Below are 12800 nucleotides of genomic sequence, written 5' to 3' on the forward strand. Positions count from 1 at the left end.
GTCATTTCTGTTTTGACATAGACTTTAGTGTTCACTTCTCTGTATGCATTCTCTGGAATGACTGAAATGGTATGACTTATTTGAACACTGAACTTTCACCTGATAATTTCTGAATTTTGTTAGTTAGCAATTTGATATGATGTGCTAATGACAGCTGGTAGATAAATACATTAAAAGAAGTTTCAGATAAAGCAATAATTTGATATTGGTTGCTACAGTTAGCTATATTTTATTTTTTAATTTTTAAATGTATTTTATTTTTAATTTTAATTTTTAAAATGATGAGCAAGGAGTAAGTGATATAACACTAGTGGTTAAGAATATTTTTGTTATATAATTACAGTGAAATAGATGTTCATATAGTTGAAACAATAAAAACCATAATTCTGAAGCAATCAGTTGCCTAGTTCCAAGATATAACATTCAAAAACAGGTACTTGCTCTCTGAAATTAGTATGTTAAAAATTACAGAAGATAGACTGATTTCAGCAGTATAGGCTGTACAGCAGTTGAAAATATCTTCTTTGTGATTTAGAAATATGCTGACTACCTCAGAATGTGATGTTATTTTTGTCATAGGCCTCTCTAGGGCTCAAGATTTTTGGAAATGAACTCAAATATGGGAGCGTTGAAGGTCAGGATGAAGTCAGTGAGCTCCTGCAGTCTCTGAACCCATTCAGAAAGCTGCAGCAGATCCTTTCAGGAAAGGTAATGATCATTGGCCTACTTTAAAATCTGAACAACAAAATATGTGCATGATCATACATTGGAAGAATTTTAGCAAATGTTTTAAATCTGGAATAAATGCCTGTTGAAGTAACTTCAAAGAAGAATTAAAGTAGTTAGCTATGCACTTTGCTAACTGCATGCTCCATAGAACACACTGTTGATTAGCAACTGTTGTGCAGAGTTTTCGAATTAATTTGATAAGGCTACTCTCTTTTCTCAATGAATTTCTTTTTGCGATATTTATTTGCAGATGTATCTTGTAAATTGTCCACACTATGATGAGCACGCACACACACACATACACACACACACACACTTACACACACACACACACACACACACACACACACACACGCACACACACACACACACATACTCACTCACTCACTCACTCACTCTCTCTCTCTCTCTCTCTCTCTCTCTCTCTCTCTCTCTTCTCTCCCTCTGTCTGTCTCTCTCTCTCTCTCTTCTCTCCCTCTGTCTCTCTCTCTCTCTCTCTCTCTCTCTCTCTCTCTCTGTCTCTCTCTCTCTCTCTCTCTCTCTCTCTCTCTCTCTCTCTCTCTCTCTCGTTCAAAAATTCTTCTATAAGGTTTCAATAAAAAATGTTTTCTGTTATGTCTAAATTCTTTTATTTGCTTACCAACAAATTGTTCTGTAGGTACATAATTTTTTGTACCACGGCCAGTTTAAGTCATGACAAATGAAGATAATTTTTTTTTATAGTGGCATATTTATGAATGCCAGTGTTGTCAAATTGTGATGGATTCACAGTGACAGACTTAGAACTCTTATTAGAATGTGCTGTTGCGTATGTAGGAGGTTTAAGGAAGTATACCACATACATCCTTATTTTACATCTTTGCCTATGGCGTACTTTGTGTCTAAGTGTACAAGAGTTCCAGTATGTTGTTATTTCAGATGAAATGAAAATTAGAAATATGGAAATCAAGCCAATGTTTTGATGCTTCCACCGCACTAATCAGCTATCACACCCAGAGCAGAAGTTGTTGATCCGGAGCATTTCAGAAAACACAGATAATTTACAATTATGGCTGTGACCAAGAAACATACTCCGAAATATTTCTTTCCTCTGTGTTCTGGTATTTTGAATGAGTTGTATCCTGTCTTATATAGAAAAATAACATGAACTCTGTATTTAATGAGAGGTGTTAAAAATAGTAAGATTGAAATCATACAAAAAAACACGAGGGTAATCCCAAAAGTAAGGTTTCATATATATATATATATATATATATATATATATATATATATATATATATATATATATATATATATATATATACATAAAACTCTGTTAGCGTGGCAGTTGATCACACTGTTATGAAGAGTGCTTCATGCGCTGTGTGTAAACATGCACACGCCACGCTGAGGCTCTCAGTCTTCGCTTGGTAGCCGTTGAGAACAGAGCTCCCGTTGGATGTTACCGCTAAGTGCGAATTGTGCACAGTTATTCAGTTTTTGGATGCAAAGGGCACTGCACTGATTGAAATCCATCACCAATTGACAGAAGTGTTTGGTGAGTTGTGCATGAATGTCAAAAATGTTCGTATGTGGTGTAGAGAGTTTGCAGCTGGTCGGACTGAAATTCACGACCAACAAAGAAGCGGGAGACCGTCAATTTCTGAGGAGACAGTGTTGAAAGTTGAACGAAGCACGTGTGAAGATTGGCATATCACCCTGGATGATCTCTGCACATTGGTTCCTGAGGTTTCCAGAAGCACCAATCACAGAATTTTAACGGAAACATTGAACTACTGGAAGATGTGTGCAAGATGGGTGCCACGCATGCTGACTGAAGACCTCATGCAGCAATGATTTGATGCTTCCTGTGCATTTCTTCACAGTCTTGCAGCTGAACAGGACAACTTTTTGTACTCAGTTGTCATGGGTTGACGAAACCTGGGCATACCACTTTACACCTGAGACCTAGCAACAATCGCGCCAGTTCATAACTTTCTGAAAAGCATGGTGGTGAGCTGGTATGACATGGGCATGCAAAAACTGCCACAGCGTCTACAAAAATGCATCGACAGAAATGGTGATTTTGTCAAAAAATTGCTAAATGTTCAAGCTGTAAACTGACGTAAACCATTGTAGAAATAAATGGGTCTATGTACTTATATAAAAATAGGAGCCTTACTTTTGGGATTACCCTTGTATTTACTGGCTTTTCTTTGAAATAATAATAGTACAACTTGACAAATTTTTAATATCAGACATTAGTAACATGATGAAAAGATTAATTATTTTATTTTACATTTAACTTTTATCCATCCATAGACAGTAAATATTGTATGAATGTTGTCCAAATGTGTATATAAATGTTACGTGAAATCATTACAAGGAAGTGGTAAACACAAACACATACATAAAATAATACACAAAAGATGATACAAAGTGATATAATTTATAAAGTAATACAAATTTGTATACCCACATACTTTTCTTATTGTAAGTTCATAGCATGTTCCTCATAGGCTTTTACTTATGACTGTCCTTACCAACAAAGCCTTTTATATACAACAGTGATTCAGTACAGTAAAGGTTTTACATCAGACAACAGCTGTCTTTTAGATATGAACGTGTAATTAAAATGTTAAGGGACATTTTTGTTTAAGCGTAATATAAACACTATCAGAAAAATGTTGCTTTCCAGTTAATAGAAAAATTGAAAAAAAGGTCAAATGTTTTGTGAAATGATTAGTCTAAATGTAAGAACTGAAAGAAATTAGAGAAACATTTGACGCATCTCCAAATGATGCTTTAAACCACAGCAAATAAGACTGCACAGTTCACCAAATATCCTCAAGAGCTCTTTAAAATTCTAAGATTTTAGTTTAAACTTTCAACTTTAAATTTACAATCACCATCTAATTTGCATTATACGAATTCAAGCATCGTTCAGAGGTCCTACAAATGTTACTCTAATCTGTTTCATTTATTACTTTTAGACAAGGTATTGGACAAAAATTTAACTTTTTTCCATTTTTTTATTTAAAATTTTTTATTAACAGTTAAATATCACACCAATCTTACTTTTTATGTGCAAAACCTACTTGAAGAGATTATGTTTTTGACAATTTGTTTACATAGCTAGTGGAAACTTCTCATGAAAAATTTCAGTTTTCCCTGAAATCAATAATTAAGTTTTCCTTGATTACCCTGATTATCTTCAAGCACGTAAACCAGTCTGTTGCAAAAGTGGACCTCACAGTGGTCAATTTGATACCACATTTGTCCATTTCTTAATTTTTCTTTGGCTGTAAAAATTTGAACAATAATTTCTTGTTCTTGCTTTGTTCAAATATTTGAGCAAAAATGTTGTTTGAGTAGAAACTTTTTAAAGTCTGCTTTAAATTTATTTTCATTCACAACTTTCTAATGAGGACTATTGCTCTGTTCTAAAGTTTAACACTGACGCGGTTCAATGCCTATGTGCGTCAGCTTTCTTTGTACTGTTGTACTGTTTGTGGAATGCTGTGATGTTTTGGGTATTATTTTCTGAAGAGAGGTTTGCAGTTGTCTGTGGAGGATGGTGTGGTATTATTTGGATTGAAGTAATTCTCTTCTGTAACGACAAAATTTAGTTTAGTAGTCAGGTAGCAAAACACATAAATATTATTCCATGTGTTGCAAGGCACTCAAAATAGGCAAAGTATGCCTCCTGGCACCTTCTGAGATACAAAAGTTTGTGATAATTCTTCAAGTAAAGCAGGCTGAATTAAGTTTCTCTGTACGTTTTATTGCATGACCATTAAAATTTAAGTTTCTATCAATGTGAATCACCCATCAAGGTAGTAAAGATTACTCTGTGTATGGCTTTGTCACCCAATATTATATCTAGATTTACATTTTTACTTATTTTCCCAAATCTAGATTTAATGTCAAGCTCTTTGCATTGAACCAAGAGTAGACATACTTGAGGATTTGATCAGCACTTATAATCAAAGTAGCAAAATGTGTGAATGACATGATATTGGCTATACTATCTGAGGAGTGTATGTCATTTATATGAATAAGAAATAATAGGGGATATACAATGCTGCCTTGTGGTACCCGTATTTCCCCTTCCTGCTGCATCTGATATTAAACTGAATTTGTCATTAGAGTAAGCTGACATCAGTCCCACAATCTGTGTTCAGTTTTGTAGGTATGGTATGAACCACTAATAGCCTGTCCCTTAAATACCTAGCACTTCCAATTCTTCTAATGGAATGTCATGACTGACAGTATCAAATGTTTTGGAGATATCTATATTGCTATGGTTTCTATCTGATTATTTGTTAGGTTTGTGTGTGTTTGTACCTGGCTGAAAGCCGCACTGATTTTTTTTTCAGCAACTTATGACCATTTAGATATATTTTGGTTTTGTGTGTCATATATTTTTCTTATTTTTGAGAATGCCAGAAGGACTGATACTGACTGACAGCTTTTTAACATGTAATTGTTGCCATCTTAAAATAATGGCTCCACTTATGAAATTTTCAATCTTTCAAAACATTCTCCTTAATGAAACGACAAGGTGACAATGCATGCCATGGGCATTGCAATCTTAGGAGCTGTCTCGATAGAGATAGACACCAGCACCTCATCAACTCCTGCTGGTATTTTAGATTTCCAGCTCTCTTCACTTTTAACACTTCATGTTAATTTGTTGGATCTATACTCATTCTGCATGCTGCAAACAAATTTTGAATATTCTGGTTTTCCTTTATTTGTGAATTTTGAGCTTAATTATACTGGCCAATTGTCTTTTCTAATATCAACATTTTCTTCATTTTTGAGAATGATGTCCTGGTCTTCATTTCTCTTCTCTGTTTCAGTCTTCACAATTCCCCATACAGTTTTCTACCTGTTATCAGACTGCCCTATTAAGCTGTCATTGGTCAGAAATTTTTCAGGAGCAATTAAATTTTGATCTACCTTCTTGTAATTCTTTATATATTCTATAAGCTGTGGATTTGTTGATGTTTTCATTTTCAAAATAAGTTCGGTTTAGAGTCCTGACAGAATATATAATGCCAAATGTGATCCAAGAACTTGGCTTTGTGCTGCCATGGTATCTAATTCTTGACAGCTTCTTTGGTAAGCAAATCTCAAACTATTTCATGAAGATTGAAGAAAAGGAGTTATGCCCATCATTGATATTTGTTTGGGACAACACTTATGCTGAGGACTCATTATTTGAGATATTTACAAAGATTACACAGTCTACTGTAAAAAAATTCATTTATATTTATTAAGTGAGCTTTTTTTCTTTCAATGGCATTGAAGTAATTTTGATGACCCAAGTACTGTGATCTAATAACCCTCTGGGAATTCCATCTGGGAATGCTCACTCAAAGAAGCAGAATGCCATTACATACTATTAAAACACTCATTATTACCAAACACGGATATACAAAAAACGCTTCTGCATGACACAATTGATCATAATGAACTGAATGAGTCAAAGATATGTACCCTATGAGAGGCTAAATTTGCTACAGAAACAGTCTTGTTTCCTAATATTTTACATAATCAATGGTGAAGTCCCCACAGAACCTCTCCCACCTCCCTACTCCCCCCTCTTCCCTTCCCCCTCGACCCTCTGCCGAAAGAGCAGCGCACTGGCAGAAAGAAGTCACTGAAGGCTGCAGTTGCTGACATTATCTTCATGCAGTTCTGTATGTCCAGCCATGCCACAGGTGGCTGCAGTGCAGGACATGGTTGGACCACTTCTTGGTGAGAAGGGAAGACTTTGTGCTGGTGTCCCTCTCCCCTTATTAGTACAGGTGATAATAATGAAGGTTGGAGGGATGAGGGGGGGGGGGGGGGGGGTTACCATAGCAGGATTGCTGGTTGGTGTTGAAATTATCAAGTTGCGTTGATGGAGCACATGGCTGTGGGGGTGATAGTAGAGAAGATGCAGTGCTACCCATCATTCTTACATGCTTACTGGTGGTAGTCGTTTCCTAGTGGCCATGGTTGTTACAAAACTGTAAGCTGATAGCTGTGATCTTATCACTGCAGGTTAAATGCCATCAAGTAGTTTGAAATAGCATGTGAACTGCCTAGAAATAAAAACATTCTCAACCAGTCATTCCTCATGCTGTCCTTTAACCACAACGAATTCATCTACCAGTTTCATATTTACGTCATTTGGTTGACATGGTTGCTCATCAAGGCTCACCTTGAATGCATTTTTAGTATTCTTTCTGTTTGATGTTCTGTCATGCTCTAGAGTAAGGTGAGTGCTGTCATCAGTTGAAGCAGTCACTGCATCAGCTATCTGCTTGTGTAATGTAAAACCCAGGTGAGTTTGAGACAATGCACTGAAATGGTGACTGGCTTCGTATGTAGTAAATTATGAAAAGAATTGTCTTCCCTATGCAGTATCTGAAGTGGGTCAGAATATGGTGGCTGCAGTGCTTGTCTGATCATCCTGTAACATGACATACCCACAGTCTGCGAAAGCCTCGTGCACAAAAATTCTTGTTAAGCCATGGGTCGGCAGTATTCTTAGTTATGGAGTGTGTTGTTTCACTGTCTGTATTAGAGCTGGTAGCTCCTTAGTCATTGATGGTTGCGCTAGGAAGATGAAATCTGCTGGTAAACTGAGCAGTTCCATGAATAAATCTGTGCTAGTAGAGAGGCATGGAGGTCTTCTTTGAACACGAAATGCAAACCTAAATGAACCAATGGTAAGGACTGTCTGCTGACCTCCGTGACACATAAGGGCCTCTTTGTGTGTTCAATACAAGCAGTCCACCAAACAATTGCTCTGTGGATGGTAGCCTGTAGTGTGGTACCACTGTGCACCGTAAAGGATAAATACACTATGTGATCAAAAGTATCTGGACACCTGGCTGAAAATAACTTACAAGTTCATAGTGTCCGCCATCGGTAATTCTGGAATTCGATATGGTGTTGGCCCACCCTTAGCCTTGATGACAGTTTCTACTCTTGCAGACATGCATTCAATCAGGTGCTGGGAGATTTCTTGGGGAATGGCAGCCCATTCTTCATGGACTGCTGCACTGAGGTGAGATATCGATGTCAGTCAGTGAGGCCTGGCAGTAAGACAGTGATCCAAAACATGCCAAAGGTGTTCTATAGGATCCAGGTCAGGACTCTGTGCAGGTCAGTCCATTACAGGGATGTTAAAGTCGTGTAAGCACTCCACCACAGGCCTTGCATTATGAACAGGTGCTCGATCGCGTTGCAAGTTCAACCACCATCCCCAAATTGCTCTTCAACAGTAGGAAGCAAGAAGGTGCTTAAAACATCATTGTAGGCCTATGCTGCGATAGTGCCATGCAAAACAACAATGGGTGCAAGCCCCCTCCATGAAAAACCTGACCACACCATAACACCACCGCCTCCGAATTTTACTGTTGGCACTACACACGCTGGCAGATGACGTTCACTGGGCATTTCCCATATGCACATCCTGCCATTGGATCGTCACATTGTGTACCATGATTCATCACTCCACATAATGTTTTTCCACTGCTCAGTCATCCAATGCTTACGCTCCTTCCACCAAGCGAGGTGTCATTTGCCATTTACCAGCGTGATGTGTGACTTATGAGCAGCCGCTCGACCATGAAATCCAAGTTTTCTCACCTCTTGCCTACCTGTCATAGTACTTGTAGTGGATCCTGGTGCAGTTTTGAATTTCTGTGTGATGGGCTGGATAGATGTCTGCCTATTACACATTACAACCCTCTTCAACTGTCGGCGGTCTCTGTCAGTCAACAGACAAGGTCGGCCTGTACGCTTTTGAGCTGTATGTGTCCCTTCATGTTTCCACTTCACTGTCACATCAGAAACTGTGGATCTAGGGATGTCTTTTGGAGTGCGTAAATCTCACATATAGACATATGAACAAGTGACGCCAAATCACCTGACCACGTTCAAGGTCCGTGTGTTCCACGGAGCACACCATTCTGCCCTCTCATGATGTCTAATGATATTGAGGTCGATGATACAGAGTACCTGGCAGTTGGTGACAACACAATACACCTAATATGAAAAATGTAAGTTTTTGGGGGTGTTGGGATACTTTTGATCACATAGTGTAGTTTGGAGAACAACATAGGGCCAAATAGATGGCCTTGGTTTGTAGTGATGAATGTTAGGCAGCCAAAACGCAATATCTGCAGTTGTGAAAATGTCCTTGCCATGTTTCCACCATTATGTCTGGTGTGAATTTTGCCTCACCCAACAGATGATGCGATCACTCATGGAAAGCATATACTGGAAACCTTCTGACTCCAGTAGGGGGCTGACCAGGTTGAAGTGGACATGCTGCAACCAGACGTTGTGTATTTCATGCCATCTGCATTTCAAATATGTTTGTCAATCAGTCTTGCAATGCTGACAAACCAAGCAGGTTTTGGTCCACAGTTTGCAGTCCCACTTCACATCTGGGCAGTAAAAAATGGTCCTAACAAGTTTAGTAGTGGGATGTACCCTCAGGTGTGACAGTCTGTACAAGCTATTGAAAATGGCTTCCTCCAAGGGAGTGGGACCAGTGAAAGATGATAGTGTTGTGACACATCACACCAGATCTACACGGAGGAACCAGGGATAGTGTGCTGCTCAAGCTTCAATTCAGTTATAGTATCTTGCAGAAGATTGAAGATTTGCATATACTGTTGTTGGACCTTGGTCAGTTCATCATAGTTGATGTCAGCTGAGAATACATTTGCTTGAGATAGGTAATCAGCAGTAACATTGTCCCCACCCTTGAGATGCTGAATGTTAGTTGTGCAACATAATCAAGGTGGCAAAACAAGTCTGAATGTAAGTCGTTAGCATATGCTAGAAAACTGTATCTAGAAGCATAATGGTTGTAGCTCACCTGCAACTTTCTGCTGAAGCACAGCTTAGATTGCAGTATCCCTCGCATCAGAAGTAATTGATGTGAGAGTTGTCTTAATTAGATAGACTACCATTATAACATAGAATAAGTTGTATTTAATTCAGTTAAATTGTTGTTCCATTTGAGGGGTTCAAGTGAGAGCCTGCTTGCTGCATGTGTTATTAACAGCCAATGCATCTGTCAATGGTGCCAGCATAGGTCACAAGTGATGTCTGTAGAAATTAATTATGCTAATATATTCCTGTAACTCATGATAAGTCCTGAGCCACGGAAGGTAACAAATAAGTTCTGTGTGTTAGGCATTGGGTTGAACCCGATTTAGAGTAACATAGTGTCTCAGGAGTGTCACTTCAGTTTGTCGAAATTGGTTCTTGTTGTCATTTATCATTACACCTTAATGTTGAAGGATCACAACAATGAGTGCATAAGGCTCCTCAAGATCTTTCAGTTATGCCAAAAAAATCAAAATATCATCCAGGTTTGTGTGACAGAATGGAAATTTGAAGAGTATGTTATTAGTGAAGTGTTGCCAACTTTGGACTGAATTTGTCAAACCATAAGGCATGAACAAAAATTTGTAGAGTCCAAATGGTGGTGATATCTTATTTTTGGATATGTCCACAGTAGCCTTGGGAATTTGCAGGCGAGCTTTTTTACAGTCTAGAACACTAAACACAGCAGCTCCTGCTACAGTGTGAGTAAAGTTTTGGATGTTCGGTATTGAGTCACTGTTAGGTACTGTGTGAGCATTGAGGGCCCAGTATTCATCAGATAATTTGTACATTTCATCTTTCCTGGGAATTAAATGTATGGGTGAAGCCCACAGGGCATCTGACTGCCTGGCTATTTCACCTTGCAGTAAGTCATCAATAGCAGTTTTAGCTGCTTGTAGTACGTCTGGTCTCCTCTGTTTAAATGGCACACCATTCATTGGTGAACAAGGAAGGGAAATGGAGGGTCAGCAAGGTTGGTGCATGGGAGATGCATGCACACTGTTAGAAAAGTTCACTGTACTGGCCTGTATTTGGGATGAGTTGCGGAGTGTGATATGTCCCGACTCCCAGCTGTACATACGAGGGTGAGTCAAATAAAAACCTTAAATATTTTTTGAAATATTATTTATTGTGTAGTAGTGGTACAAAGCTGTATCACTTTTCAACATAATCTCCCCCACGCTCAATGCAAGGCCTCCAACACTTACAAAGTGCTTATATTCCTGTGGAAAAAAATTCTTTTGGTAGTCCACATAACCACTCATGCACCGCGTGGCGTACCTCTTCATCAGAACGGAACTTCTTTCCTCCCATCGCATCTTTAAGTGGTCCAAACATATGGAAATCACTTGAGGCAAGGTCTGGTGAGTATGGTGGATGAGGAAGACACTCCTGCTGACAGCAATCCAAGTCACTTTGATTTGATTGCAGGCTGCAGATGATTTTTTAGGAGATCTGTGTATGATGCACTGGTGACAGTGGTCCCTCAAGGCATGTAATGCTCCAAAATGACGCCTTTTTCGTCCCAAAAGAGAGTCAGCATACCCTTCCCTGCTGATGGTCCTGTTCGAAACTTCTTTGGTTTTGGTGATGAGGAATGGCGCCATTCCTTGCTTGCTCTCTTCATTTCCGGTTGTTGGCAGTGAACCCAGGTTTTGTCCCCAGTAAAGATTCTTGCAAGGAAGCCATCACCTTCTCATTCAAAGCGCTGAAGAAGTTCTTCACAAGTATCAACACGTCATTCTCTCATTTCAGGAATCAGCTACTGTGGCACCCATCTTGCAGACACTTTGTGAAACTGGAGCACATCATGCACAATGTGGTGTGCTGACCCATGACTAATCTGTAAACATGCTGCAATGTCATTCAGTGGTTTTCCTTCACTATGGCTTCAACTGCTGTAATGTTCTGTGGAGTCACTACTCGTTGTGCCTGACCTGGATGAGGAGCATCTTCCACCGAAGTCACACTATTTGCGAACTTCCTACTCCATTCGTAGACTTGCTGCTATGACAAACATGTATCACCATACTTAACCTTAGTTCATCAAGGAATTTCAATAGGTTTCACACCTGCACTATGCAAAAACCAAATAACAGAACACTGTTCTTCCCTGGTGCAAGTCGCAAGTGGGACGGCCATCTTTATACTGATACTGCGACAGCATCTGTGCATCTGCACTATGCAGCCATCTACAGGTGATTCTGCATGCTGTTTGTAGCATGCTTACCAAATTTGAGGATAACTGTGGAAAATTTTTATTTGTTATTACAAATTTAAGGTTTTCATTTGACTCACCCTTGTATGTGTCACCTGCTGGCATCACAGAAGGTGCTGTCTGGTTCGCAGTGGGTATTATTTGGAGATGATGATGACATTCCTGCTTTATGTGCCACATGTAAGAATGTGTGGAATCTATTTCACTACATAATGAAAGTATTGTGGTATGTGCTTCAAGATTCACATTGTGTAGCTTGATCTCCTTTTTCACTTTTTCATAACTCATTGTCACCTTTTGTATTTCCAATTCTAAAACTTGACAGTCATGAAGCATTTACAGACAGGTGTCATGTGTAGAGACTGAGTGTGGTGTTCATGCACAGTCCCTTCAGGAACTGCCTGTGGAACTGGTGTTGGATTTCCTGTGATATCGGGAACTGACTCTTCACTGCTGGTCTATCTGAGGTTATCTCATATTAGATCTGGGAAGAGAGAAATGTAACAGAGAAAATCTGCATCCAAGATTCATTCTTGAACATGTGCAACCAGAAAATGCCATGGCAATTTCTCAAATAGACTGCGGTCCACGTGCATGTGACAGTTTTGAAAAGTTTGATATGATATCATTTGCAGCCCATAGTTGAATGGCAAATGTTGTAAGCTCTGTTGGTAGTTTTTTGCATACTTCCAAACCAGTGTCAGTGAGGTAGTATTGATTTGTTGAGTTGCATTACATGTAGAGTCTACTACAGTCAGTCAGAAGTGGAGCAAAACTAGTTTGGTCCACTTGTTTGAGCTGTTAGTAGCTTAAGCAAGTTCATTGTATTCATATATTTTGCACAGTGTGGAGCTGTTGAATGCCATGTCACCAATTTGAGCATGAACCCAACACAGCCAGTTGTGTCAGCTTGGCTATGTCAGGAATGTTAGGCCTAGTGACATCACCTGTGAGTGTATGTAATCGTTCA

General features: G+C 39.0%; 1 protein-coding gene across 1 annotated transcript in view; it reads left to right on the forward strand.

Annotated features, from left to right (window-relative positions):
* The window catches only part of LOC124555064, a 704233-nt gene that overhangs the window by 141305 nt on the left and 550128 nt on the right, over positions 1–12800 (forward strand). Inside the window, exon 15 of the mRNA XM_047128850.1 lies at positions 580–708. Coding sequence (XP_046984806.1) covers positions 580–708 — 129 coding nt within the window. The remainder of the gene's footprint in view (positions 1–579; positions 709–12800) is intronic.

Source organism: Schistocerca americana, chromosome X (genome assembly GCF_021461395.2).
Source record: "Schistocerca americana isolate TAMUIC-IGC-003095 chromosome X, iqSchAmer2.1, whole genome shotgun sequence".
Lineage (NCBI taxonomy): Eukaryota > Metazoa > Arthropoda > Insecta > Orthoptera > Acrididae > Schistocerca > Schistocerca americana.